The sequence below is a fragment of the Zosterops lateralis genome, assembly GCF_965231275.1.
Source record: "Zosterops lateralis genome assembly, chromosome: Z".
Taxonomy (NCBI): domain Eukaryota; kingdom Metazoa; phylum Chordata; class Aves; order Passeriformes; family Zosteropidae; genus Zosterops; species Zosterops lateralis.
In genome coordinates this window covers 77,398,208-77,411,343 of record NC_139800.1, presented here as the reverse complement: position 1 = coordinate 77,411,343, position 13,136 = coordinate 77,398,208, and the positions used below count along the sequence as shown (strand labels likewise).

General features: G+C 42.9%; 1 protein-coding gene across 2 annotated transcripts in view; it reads right to left on the bottom strand.

Moving 5' to 3' along the window:
- LOC310922374 (uncharacterized protein) overlaps positions 1-12,556 on the bottom strand; it is a 39,920-nt gene extending 27,364 nt beyond the window's left edge. The window contains exon 1 of one of the 2 annotated variants that reach the window (XM_083882877.1): positions 12,387-12,556. In XM_083882877.1, coding sequence (XP_083739003.1) covers positions 12,387-12,421 — 35 coding nt within the window. In that variant the 5' untranslated portion in view covers positions 12,422-12,556. Of the gene's footprint in view, positions 1-2,157; positions 2,267-12,386 lie in introns of those variants that run through there. The other variant, XM_083882878.1, reaches the window with a different exon arrangement.
- Positions 12,557-13,136: the final 580 nt, after the last annotated feature.

Sequence of the window (13,136 nt, the reverse complement as noted above, 5' to 3'; positions counted from 1 at the left end):
CATTATCAGACCCTCTTGGCATTGCTAGCATGTACTTCAAAGCAATTAAACTCCTACAAAGTTGTAGGATTTGCTTCACCTTCACACCAGAAAATGGAACTTAGCAGTCACCACTACCCTCACTTGGTTTGATGTTTTAGATCTGGGCTCTCTGCTATCCCATAGAAAATTTCCATTGACAACCCTTCTGTGTTGCATTCATCTGGAGCTCCTCAACTCATTACGGGAACTAATGGGTCTGAAAAGTGAAAAGAAATCTCCAGGAACAGGAGAAATGTCCTTGTCTCCCCTTTACAAACTGAACCAACTGGACAAATATTTGGAGTTCTCTACGGGAGGGCAGTGATAAAAGAAAATAAAGTTCCAGCATGGTGTTCTGACCACTTGCTTTGCCGAGCTGAACACAAGACTTAATATGTACATGGGGGGTAGAGGGCTGGGAGAATGCTAAATGAATAAAAGACAATTCCCTTTCACTGCTTGGTTTGTGTGTTTAAGGACTCCTGGGATGTTAGCATTGTACAGGACTCAAGTTTCCTGCATTCAACAAAGGTCCAAGACAAACCCTTTCTGCTCAGCCTCAGAAAAGGGGCATGGCCTCCTTGCTGCCTCTCCAGTGGAGCAGAAGACTTGGAAACTGCACAGCAAGGAAGCTCCTACCCCACCTCTAGTGTTTCTTCAGCTTCAGTCCCATGGCTCTGCATAAGCATTCCAGAAGGCCTTATGACAGAGAGATCAAAGGAGATGCTGAACCCTGGACAGCCTCTTTCTTATCAAATAAATGCTTGAGGAAATAAAGCCTCCAGAATGTGAGGCACTGCATTCAGTTAGCATCTTCATAGCCTATAGAAGACAGCCAGTGGCAAGCAGCCAAGAGAAAGAGGTGAAATTTTTTGCCTGGAGCTTCTAAAGACCAATTTCCTCCATGCTACAAAAATTATTTGAAATCAAGCTCACGGTCCAGATTTCAGGACACACACTTTTCACAGCAAGATGCATCAGCACACAGGAAAATGGATCCTGTGGGCCTCATCTGGTCCTCCAGTTCACCACCCTGCAGGCAGCCTCTCCCAGGACACACTTCATGCTATTGCAGGGCCTCAGAGAAAGCCCCTCCATTTCTCCTGAAAACCAAGGTTCAAAAAAATACAGAATGCAGGATGGTTTAATATTCAGATTACATTCTGCAGCAAAAGATGGCTGAGAGGTTAAATTTTCTTCACTCTTATTAAAGCACATTAGAGGACTTTATTCTGACAAAACGTGGCTGATGGTCCTCCTCTCTGGGAGCCCAACAAGCCATCAATGAACAGATTAGTCCAATGATAGCTAAGTGAAGTAAAGTTTACCCTCTTCAACTCCACAGAACAGGATTTCAGAGTCAAACATACAGCAATAGCACAGCCAGCCAGATTTGTATTCAATTTTCACATCGCTTGAGCATATGAGAGACTCAGAAACCAAAGCTGCCTTTGCTCTCCATGAGATGAGTGACCTGCACTTCATGGCCCATGGTCACAGAATATGCTGAACAGCATGGGATTCCACAAACAGCTTTGTTGAAACAGGGTACAAGCCAACATGACAGGGGGAACCAGGACTTGACCTTGTACTGCTGATCCCATTGTGCTCTTCTACAATGCAGTGCTTCTAGGATGAAATTCCCAGGGGTTTTTTGCCGGCCCCTAGCTGGTATCTCCCATGGGGTGCCACCCGTGTGGTCTCTCCCATGACTGTTTTATGTAGGTATAAAAGAACAGAACAAAAAGCAGTCTACACCAGGATTCTTGCTACTTTCTCCACTGGTAATGGTAAGGGGGAGAGTTTATAAAGGTAATGAATATTGATTTTGTAATTTTCACTGAAGGAGGGATAGTTAAAGAAAGCTTAAGGCGCTTTTCCAAGGATCACAAAAAACAAATACAGCAGTAGTACCCACCAGGAAGTCTGGATAAGCATCTAGATAACACTTAACATCAATAAAATACTCTCCCAGAATCAAGCAGTGCGTTGTAACTCCCCATAGCAACAGACAACATGCAGCTCCTACCCTTGACAAGACATCCAGAGCAAACAACCATCCACATGGAGAGATCTGTCCACAGATCTCACACTTTGCATTCAGACAATGCCCCCAGCCCCCCTCTGTCCCCACACCTTGGCTCCTCTGTGAAGACTCGGCAGAAGACAGGTCCCAAAGTGCTGAACTCTTGTGAGCTACAATCTGCTTTGAGGAGCCTCTGCTTGACAGCAATTCTGAAGGATTTCTGCTGTTCAACAGTGCCTGAAGCATTATGTCCTGCCCTCCTAGTGAGTGTGTGTGTAACACTAATGGAAAGCAGCTGGTGGGCTGAAGCAGACTTTAAAAAAAAAAGTAAGAGGAGGAAATGCCTTTCATACAGTCACACAGACTCATTCTGTAATTGTGTGAGAAGCCAAGAGGATAAGAAGGGGGGAAGGGTAAAGGGGAAAATTCATAAGCACTCTGTTACCAGTGCAAAAACTGAGACAGTCATCTCCTCCATCCCCCGCACTGCTGCCCCATCTCCCCAGGCTCCCTATCTGCACTCCTGATATTTATTGATTTAGCAGGAGAGAACTGTGTGCCTGCATGTGGGGGCTGGACTGTAGCACAGACCTGGTACCTTAAACCTGAGGCAGGTACCAGCAGCAGGGCAGTTGTAGGTTTGTCCTCAGCTCAGGATGCCAAACTGAAGTCCCTGAAGCTACCAGAGCTTTGCAACACTTGGCACCCAAGCCAGACAGATTAACTTGGTTTGGTGCCACTTCAAGCTGCTCTCATGCACTTAATTACTCTGCTGTGCTTATTAGCACGATCTTGGGTAGATGCTGTCTGTGCAAGATCCCTGCTGCAAGTTTGTGTCAGCTCAGACAATAGAGCAAACATCTATCTGCTAGCCAAAAGCCAAGGAAAATGGTTCTTGATAGCCCATCCCTAATAATGATTTATTACAGAGATTTTACAGTGCATTTAGGGGTCAGTACCGATCAGGAGAAATGTGACAGAAATTTGTCCAAATCAAGACTGGCAAAGACAGTCATGATCTAAGTCACAGCAAGATTTTGGCCCCAGACTGTCTCTGTTTTGGTCTCCATTTTAAAGGAATGGACATTAAACAACCCAGTTAAATTCCACCATTTGGCATTAGCATAGTAGTAAGCTTTTCCCATGTGGCAATTCTTCTCCTTTACACTTACACACTGGGGAAATTTCAGGAAACAGCTGGAATGAGGCTCTTCTCCCGCTCTTCCTAAAAAGAAGAAAAAGAATAGCAAAGTCTTCCAGCAACCACACTAAAGGAACCAGTTGCCAGCAGTAGGAGACACTCTCAGATCCACTTGACATGGATACATTTGAAGTAGCTGCGGAGGAGGAGTAACATGTATTTAAAAATCAACAGGGATGCAACCAAAGGCTGCCTTTGCCAGTTAGGGAGCTACTCCCAGTGTGCATTACTGCCTTTGGAAAAGGTTTCAAGGCAAAGCAACAGGAAATGTCAAGCCACTATCACTGAACAGCAGACATGCCTCATGCCAGCAGAGTCAAGATGTCAGAGAGTCAAGTATGGGAATAAAAGCCAAGCTTTCTGCCTCTGCCTCTCCAAGTGGCAAATTCAACAAGTAAGTGTAATCTTCCACCCCAGATCCAGCCGTGGGCATATTTAGCCACTGTTTTCTGGCTTGTGTATGTGCTTTTTACCACCTCTCCAAATTTCTAATTAATTTTGTTTCACCTGGAGCCTTGAAGCATAAAGTTGGATGACTGGGATTTGACCTGTGGTGTGCAGAGCCCTGGAGTTGCTTTGTAGGGATCAGCAAAAGGTGGCAAAGGAAAGAGGTTTCCCATCAGCTGGTTTCAACCTGCTCTACAGGGGCTTGAAAGACTGTGACCCTGAGAAAACTTCGTGGAAATTGCCAATATCTGCAAACTTTGAAGGTGACAAGTATTAGTTTAAACAGCAAAATCTGTGAGACAGAGCTTGTCTTTTAAACATATTTCAGCAGATGGAGACGATTGGGCGGGAGCTTGGGTAAATTCACTGGTTTTCCTGGCTCTATCACTGAATAGCAAGGCAAATTACTGGATTTCTAACAAGAGCCAAGTTATTTATCACTCAGCCATGAGCTTCTTGAATCAGTGGTCACACTAAACTCCTGGAAAGTTTAATGAGCCCTATAGAAGAGTTAAGTATCACCTCTGGTGCAGGAGCCCAGCATGCTGGAACCATATGGAACTGACACAAGTGCTTATACCACACAGAAAGTAAATTTAAAAAAAAAAAAAAAAAAAGGCATAAAATTTAACAAGAGTAATCTGCGTATCTGCCATGTCCCCATATTTGAGTCATGATGATTTTCAACATGCTATTCTCAGAAACTGGAAAGAATCATTACATCCTGGGCCTGAAAGAAAAGACACTGGAGGTATTTTTACCAAACTAAGCTGTCTGACTATAGCAGGGAAAATGAGGCTGAAACAACAGAGAGCTGAACACCAGAACTGAAACATGGAACTTTAGGCTATATCTAAACCTTTCTCTTTTTGAAAGGTTTTTCAAAAACAGTCACTTATCCCTCAATTTTTGGTTAAAAAGCAGTTTAAAGAGAGGGGGGGAAAAGTCTTCAGATAAAATGACATTCTCAGGACAAGAGACAATAAAGACATTTAATGGCTAAGAATTCAAAGTGGACTGAAAAAAAAAAAGGCAGGGAGGCAAACAGAAAATTCTGGGACAAACTGTTATAAATTTTCACTCTGAAGATCAAAATGCCATAAAACCAGTCAGCCATCTTTTGGCTATAAAGAAGCAAATAAAATACAGGCTTTGTGGTCTCAGAAGCTGCCTTTGGCAGGAAGCTCAGGAAATCTCTCTTCATGTGAAGTCCCAAAACCTATTTGTCAGTATCTACTGCCTGTACACACAACAAATGAAAACAAGGCCAGCTCCTTCCTATGTTGAAACACACTGTGCTGGCTAACCCCGAGTTCCCACTGCCCCTGGGCATTTCTGCAATTCAGAGCCCAATTTTGACTCCTGATCAAGGAAGGCCAGAGGCAGCCTCTGTGCTTGCAGAGGGGCTCTTCTGCAGCTGTGTGTGAAGTTTGATGGTTTCCCTCCCTTCTTTCATATTAAAGAAAACCTCCTGCTGTCCCTGCTCTGCTCTCCAAACTGCTCTCTCTAGAGCCTCTAGTTAAGTACAATTGGTCTTGAAGCACATGGAGAACTGCTGGAGCCAAGGGAGATCATCCATGTGCTCAAAGCAGCTCCTGAGCAATTTCTGTCCCAAGGGCAACTATCGACCTTTGGCTCCAGTATGAGCAACTACTAAAAAGGGATCCTACTTCTCTGGGATTCCAGACACAAATACCTCTCTAAAACAGGATCATCTAAAATAAGATTATCTGAGCTAATGCTGGTTTGCACCAATGTGGTATCAAGTTGAATCCAACTGTATTTTAAGGCAGTGGTACAGTAGCATTGGGGAGCACAGACAGGACATGACAACAGAAAAACCCAGGAGTGTGATACTAAAGAGCTGCAAGATGGGGTAGTGACTAGCAGGCACATGGGGGAGAGAATCAGATGGGGACAGACATTCTGTAAGATCTCCACAGGCCAAGGCTGCAAGAAAAAAAGCAGTAAGACAATTCACATATTTTTATTTTAATCTTTTGAAACATTCTTTTCACTAAATTGGAATGATGGAAAGCAATTTGACTGCTAGAGTGGACCAGCAAATAATTGTTCTACACCTCTGTCAGGTCTGTATTTTCCCATGTACACAGATAGCTTGATGGTAACCATGATGTCTCCATCCTAATTCTGAGCTAGACCACTCAAATACATCTCATTTGCATCAGAACTACAGTGTGGATCACGAGTGCCCTGTTAGATAAAGTGATACCTGGAAGCCCCAGCATAAGTGTACAGTTACATATTTCTGAGAATTTGTAAGCATAAATGAATTCATAATGAATAAATGTCAAGCATTTATTATTCACTAATTAACACCAGATCCTTGAGTCTCAGAGGCCAAAAGGAACAACCACCACAAAATTCTGAAGCTGAAATGCCACCTTGGCTCTGGATGGATGGTTAGAAAGCAAGACCAGGCAGCTTTGTCTGGACAGCCAAGTTTCCCTGCTCTGATTGAGAGTGCTACAATTCCCTCTAAGAGCACCCTAGTCCGGGCAGAGGTAGAGTTAATTTTCATCATAGCAGCTGTGGTTTGGATTTGTGCTTGAAACAGTGTTGATAACTCAGAGATGCTTCCTTTACCACTAAGCAGGTCTCACTCAGAGACTTTTCTGCTCCTCATCCCACCCCATCAGTGAGGAGGTTGGGGGTGGATGAGGAGCTGGGAGGGGACACAGCCAGGACAGCTGATCCCAACTGACCCAAGGGATATCCCAGACCACATGATTTCATGCTCAGCATATAAATCTAGAGGAGAAAGAGGAAAGGGGGACATTTGGAGGTATAGTGTTTGTCTTCCTGTCACCATTACATGAGACAGAGCCCTGATGTTCTAGGGATGTTAAACACCTGCCTGCCCTGGGGAAGTAGGGAATAAATTCCTTGTTTTGCTTTGCTTGTGTGCCTGACCTTTGTTTTACCTATTAAATTGTCTTGATTTCAACCCATGAGCTTTCTCACGTTTACCCTGGTACCTTCTCTCCAGTCCCACCAGGAGAGAGCTGAGTGAGTGGCTGTTGTAGGGCTTAATTTCTGGGGTTAAAGCACAACAGTCACAAAGATACCAACATGCTATATAGCATGGAGACAGGATACAACAGAGCACAGAATGTCTTGGCACTGTACACTTATCCAAATGCAGCAGCACACACAGGAGTAACCACACAGCTAAAGAAATGAATAATGATGTGTGTGGCCCAGGTCATGCCTTCTTCACACACATTGTGTTGGAAACCTTGGGCTGTTGGCACAACCTTGACTATTGGCAGAGTGATGAGCAGTGACAGCTCAGCATCTGCAAGCAAAATCAGGCAGGATATCAACTGGCTGGGGTTGTTCTTTTTCTTTGTTTATACAGTGACTCCCGCAATGGAGTGGGAGGCCACCTGCTAACGAAAAAATCATTATGAATAAAGTAACATAATAAACAAAATAAAACAGGAGAGTTTTCAGTTAATATTTGCTGTATTCAAAATAATATTCAAAACTATTTAATCCATAATAGTTTTACCAACCTTGAGATTATAACAGATATAATGCAGAACTGTAAGCTTGAATCACATTTGTGTAGAACACCTTTTGCTCACCTGTTTTCTTACAGCAGGAAAAATCTGGGGGGTGGAATGGAATCAACCTTGGAATTACCTTGGGGTTTTTTTCCCTGTTTCCCCATGGACAGACTTATCTCAGATTTTCTCAAATGTGGCTGGTAATCAGCTCTAGCTGCCCTACACCAGCTCAGGTAGGTTATCTACTGGAAATACAACTTGAACCCACTGCATTTTTGTCCCATATATCACCTGATTTCAGCTTTTACATCCAATTCTATGCCTTCACATCACAGCAGATGTGAAAGTCTAAAACTCTGTAGACCTCTGCACAAGGAGGAAATGACAAATTAAACTCTCCAGTTGGCTCTGGGGGTACAAAGCTAGACACTTGGAGCAGCAGAAGTTTCTGTCTAAGAAGAGAACACAAGTAAATTATGGCAAGATGTTTTCATGGCTCATTATTTCTGGCAAAATAATGCAGACAAAAAACCTGACAGTCAAATGATGCAGAAGAGTGACACTCACATTCAGCAGATTGTCCCAACCCAAGCTTCTCCTCCACTGCAAGTGATGTAGGACAGGCAGCATTAGAGGTCGATTTGACAGCATATCTGCCAAATACTCAGAACCTTGGTGATAGCAAAAGGGCTGTTCTACTGAAACCAAATAAACAGGCCTGCTTGGAATTCCTCTGCCTACAGCCAGCAAACACACTGTACCACTGTGGCTGCTAAAACAAACACTATCCAGAGAGAAGCATGAACAGAATGAGGAGATGGGAGTGACTCACTGGTGTATTAAGCCAGAACTGAACTTCTTGCACAAAGATGAGTCAAACAGAATGAATCACAAAGAGAAATAGTTGATTTTTTTGTTAATAATATAGCACCATTGTACTAACAGTGCCCAGCTGCCTGCAGTGCCATGGCTCTGACACCTCCCAACTGCTTTTGTTCACCCTCTCTGCTTTTTTTGAATAAGAAAACAGGACTTAAGCCTCTATACAGTTAATATCAGGCAGAGCACTGAATGACTCCTGTAGGCTGAAGACAAAACGCTCACAAATGTTCAAACACTGTATAATTGCCAAGTACAGGAACATGCTCATAAGTTGTGTGCTGAAAGAGATTAAATTCCTCCAAGAGACTCACAACACCTGAGGAGTCTTTCCACCTCAGTTCACACTCTCTGATTTGGCCTTAGTGGGGAGAGTTCTCCACTTTGCAAAAAAGCTGCTCTTGAAACTCATCCAAGGATTGTCTCTGCACAGGTGAACCTGCTTTGCTGAGTAGAAATCACCTATCATACTCATATATTTTCACCTCAAAATCCCCCAACACTGAAAAGCTGTTAAGGAGTGATTCTTGCTCTTGCTGTGAAATAATATGCTAAAGTGATGTACAATAACAAGATGAATAAACAGGCATATTTCAGAATACCAAAGTGTTTATGGGAAGCATTCCACCTCTCCTGAATTCATCAGCCATACAGAGAGACCCCCAGATCATCACAGGGGCAGTGACTCTGCCACAGCTCCCAGGAAGCCTGCACTGATCCCAGAGCTGCACAGCCTTCTTACAGCTGCCAGCTGAGCCTATGGACCACAGCTGAGCCAGGGTGATGCTGGGCTTTGCCACGGGCAGGGATGGCCAGGGAACTCAGTGCCTCGCTTTAAACAGTGCTGGAGTCTTGGAGAGATGCTTCATATCTAAAACTGTGCCAAAGAGCAAAGCATCACTCCCTGCAGCCGGTCAGCAACGCAGCTCCTCAGCCCCCGTGGCAATTACACGCCTCCAGAAAGGGAGAGAGGCCACGGGAGGCAAATGAGCTGCTGACAGAGAAGAAACAACAGGCTCAAACTGCCCTGGCTCCCACGTGTCAAGTTGCTACTCCAGTAGCAGTTGGTGGAGCTTTAAACCCCTTCCAATCCACTTGTCACTGTCCAAGCTGAAACAGCAGCTGCTTGCTGTGGATCACACAAACATGTAGAAGTTGTAGAAAGTGTAACTAGCCTCAAGAGCAAAGGGATTTTTAGGATTTCCACTGTCCCCTATATCCCCTCCAACAAGAAGGCTGGGGTGAAGGTTCAGGGGCAGTGAATAGACAGCTTATCCATCAGGTGGACAGCTCTGTACCATCTCTGGAATTAGCCTGGCAATCACCACAATCTCTTTCTGACTGAGCAGCCAACAACACAAAATACAGCAACAGCACCTGACCCAGAAAATATATTTTACTCAATTTCATGGTCATAACATCATTTTAGATTGGAAATTGTTTTCATCTCAAACAAGCTAGAAATATATTGAAAATTCTACTGATGCATTCCTTGATCAACCTGCTTTACCCAAATGCTGAACTTCTTTGTAGGATGAAAGTGCACATCAGCATTTTTTGACAATCATGGAATATAGGAGAAGAGCACAATACCCCACTGGAAGTGCAAAGCTTGGCAAAGCAGAAGACATTCAAGCTGAAATGTCCATAATTCTGAGATTGTTTGTATAAGGCACCATGAAATCCTGAGTGACCACATTAAATACAGTTAAATACATTTTCTTATAGACTGCTAGAGAAACCAGTCTGAGCTGGCACACAAAGCCTTCAGCCAGATATTTTATATAGCTTCTAACACACTATTTTTGTCTTTGGAAATTGGCAGTTTGCATTGACCATCAGTGAACCTTACTATTCAAGCAACCACATTTTCAGCTCATAACAACATACTTGGCTAGTCCCAAAAACTGAGGAGCATATGAAAAGATTCCTCAACAGGCTTTAGGAAACTTTACCATATAGGTTCAGGTATATTTTTTTTTCTGACACAATGCTTGGAGCAAGAGAAAAACAGAACTCTGCAACAAGTTGGTGAGCTATAAACTTAGCAGAACAATTCAAGATTACTCAGGTTGTATATGCTGGTTATAGAGAAATATGAAAGCAATGTAGAAGTTTTATTTCAGCAAAGTAGCAGCCAAGATTGGGACTGTGATGAAGAATTACCTGGATTAGGCTTTGGATTCTTTTTTTCATTCCATAAGAGGACATTAACAAAGCACAAGGACAAGACTATATGTACAAAGACTAGATTCACCCATACATTATCACAGTGTACCAAGGGAGAGCCTTTGCTTCCTTTTGTAAAATGTGGGGCAGTGGGATAAATGTGACAGCAGCACAGGAGAGCACCACCTAAAGCAGCTTTTGAAACACTCCAGGTGCTTTAGTCCTGGAGGAAACCCTTCACCAAAGTCCATGGCAGGTTTCTTTGCAGGTACTGAGCTCTAAGTCTCTTTAGCCAAATTCCTACTGGTACCCAAGCCAATTTCTTAAAGCATAAAAGTAATTTCATTCCAGAAGAGCTTTCATTCAGAAAGCAAACTAACTCCTACAGGTCAAATGACCATGTGAGAATTTGGGGAAGACATTCCAATGACACATTTGTCCAGAAAGATAAATACTTCATGTTAAACTTCAAACAAATTTAATTGAAAATTAATCTCAGGCTAAAAACATCACTATTATTGCAACTGGTGTCTTGAACTCATTTGAACCTAATTTGGCCAATAACCACAGCCAAATCAGCATATAAAATTTGTGAAGACTGCAAAGGGTTAGTAGTTGCATTAATTCACTTGGGAACTCATCACAGGGCTAAAATAACAGGCTGAGAAATATAACCTGTGTATATATACCATGTGTAGAGACCTAACTGAAGCATATCAAGAAAGAAGAATCTGTTGAAGGAAAAAAAACCCTGTTCCTCATAAGTCAGGCAGGAAAGAAGAGATGGTTTACCACATTTAAAAAAGCTTTATCTATCTTTATAGCATCTCTCTGAATTTCAATTTTTTTTAAAGTGCATTAGATTCCGAAGGATTTGGGGGAGGAGGGGAGAATCAAACAATGTAAATTTACTACTTTTTTGTCAATTCAAGTGCCAATCCACCTGCCTTCACCAGGACTCGCTCACAGCCCTTTTGCTAACTCTGATGGTACACTCTCCCTTTATCTAAAGCAAACTTCACTGCCAAATATTAATTCCCTGTTACAAATTTCAGAGGAGGAAAGGAGTCAATATGGGATGGAAATGGTAACTGCAATCCAGCAGGAGTGGTGTGCCTTTGAAAATGCACATTTCCACTTGAGTAATGTGAGACAAACTGCTGATGTGAGGGATGCAACCTTTGGGCAGGAAAAAAGAGTCAGTTGCCAGCTCCACTTTTGAACTGTTTTCCTCCCTCTGCTATCCAGGACTTACCCACACATTTAACTATCAGTGTTCACATCTTAACCCTCAAGACACAATTCCACTTGCTTTCCAGTGTGCATGTTCCCTGTCTGTAATCTCTCACCGGGTGCAAGGATAGAGCCCTCTGCAGTTTGCTGGTGCAAAACATGATCAAACCACTCCTCCGGTTTGGCAGCAGGAAATCTTGTTCCATTCCTCAGCAGGGAATGTCAAAACAAAATGCATCTTCATGATGGTTTAAAGCACAAATACTAACATGGATTCTCTCATTCTCTTTTTCCTTGATAGTCTACTCCAACAGAACATGCCAACGAAGCAATAAAAAAAAATTCTTTTAAATGCAACCAAATCTCTCAACAGGGAGCAATTACAGAAACAAACTTCAGATTGCTTAGAGAAAAACTGAGCTCATCAAGTTCTTAAAGAGCATTTGCTGCCAGACTTCTAGCTGAACATTTTTTAAAAGCCAAGTGAATTTCTGTATTTCTCCTTTTCATGTGTTAATATAAATACAATATAGCTAGTCACTAGGGAAGAGGGCATTTTTCCTTCTTGCTACAATTAAACAGGAAAAGGTTCTTAATTCCTTTTTCAATACTTCATGTTTATACCTCTGAAGGGGAAAAAAATAAGAGAAAAAAAAAAAAAAAAGAAAAAAAATTACCAAATTTCACCAAACTAATATTTTTAGCCAGGACTTATTTTTTGCACTTTCATGCTCAGGGCTGGCACTTCACAACTAAGGCACAACCACTTTGCTCAACGCTGCAGCTGCAATACAACAAAAGACAGAATTTCAAAGCGCCCACCAGCCTCAGCTTCCCTTTGGGAAGGTGGAGGGGAAGGGTTCAGCATGGCACTTACTTTTTACTTTTCAGGCACCCGTAGAACCCAGCCATGGTGTTTCCCGGGAAGGCGTTTGTGCATTTAATTCATCCCAGGGTGCACAGATGTGGGCACAGGGATTCTGTCCCCGCTCACCCACATGCGCGCACAGGAAAACCAGCGCGCCCCGGCAATTCCCCGACAGATAAAGTTCCTGATCGCTCAGACTCTGCTGAACTGGATCCAAGGAAGGCTGTGCCTGCTCCATAAATGGTTATGAATTGTTAACTCCCCCTTCCTCTCTCTCTCTCTCTCCTTCCAGCTTATTGGTACGCGCAGCATCCGAAGTGTAAAATACCATCTGGCGTTTGATTCCGTCTCCCTGTGGGACTAATGAGAGGCTTGGTTGTAATTAGGATGTGAAGAAGCCCTGAGGAGATTAATTGTTATTGTTATTTTTTTTTTAGACAGAGGAAAGCTGCATGAAATATTTGCAACGTCTTTGAAATAATGACTGAAAACTGTAGTTATTCTCCAGCACAAAAAGGGTGCACAGGATCTTTCAGAACAGGCATCATCCCAATTCACTGTAAATCACAATCTATTCTAACAAGCTATTCAAGCACATTAACAGGGAGGGGGGAAACCCAAACAACTGCATCCCTGCAATATTGCAAGGTCAGGCAAAAAGCTCTAGAGTTTAAATTATCCAGCACACCCGTATGACAGAATTTACTGCCTGGTGATGACCTCTGATAATACACTAACTATTGTTACTCACACCACAAA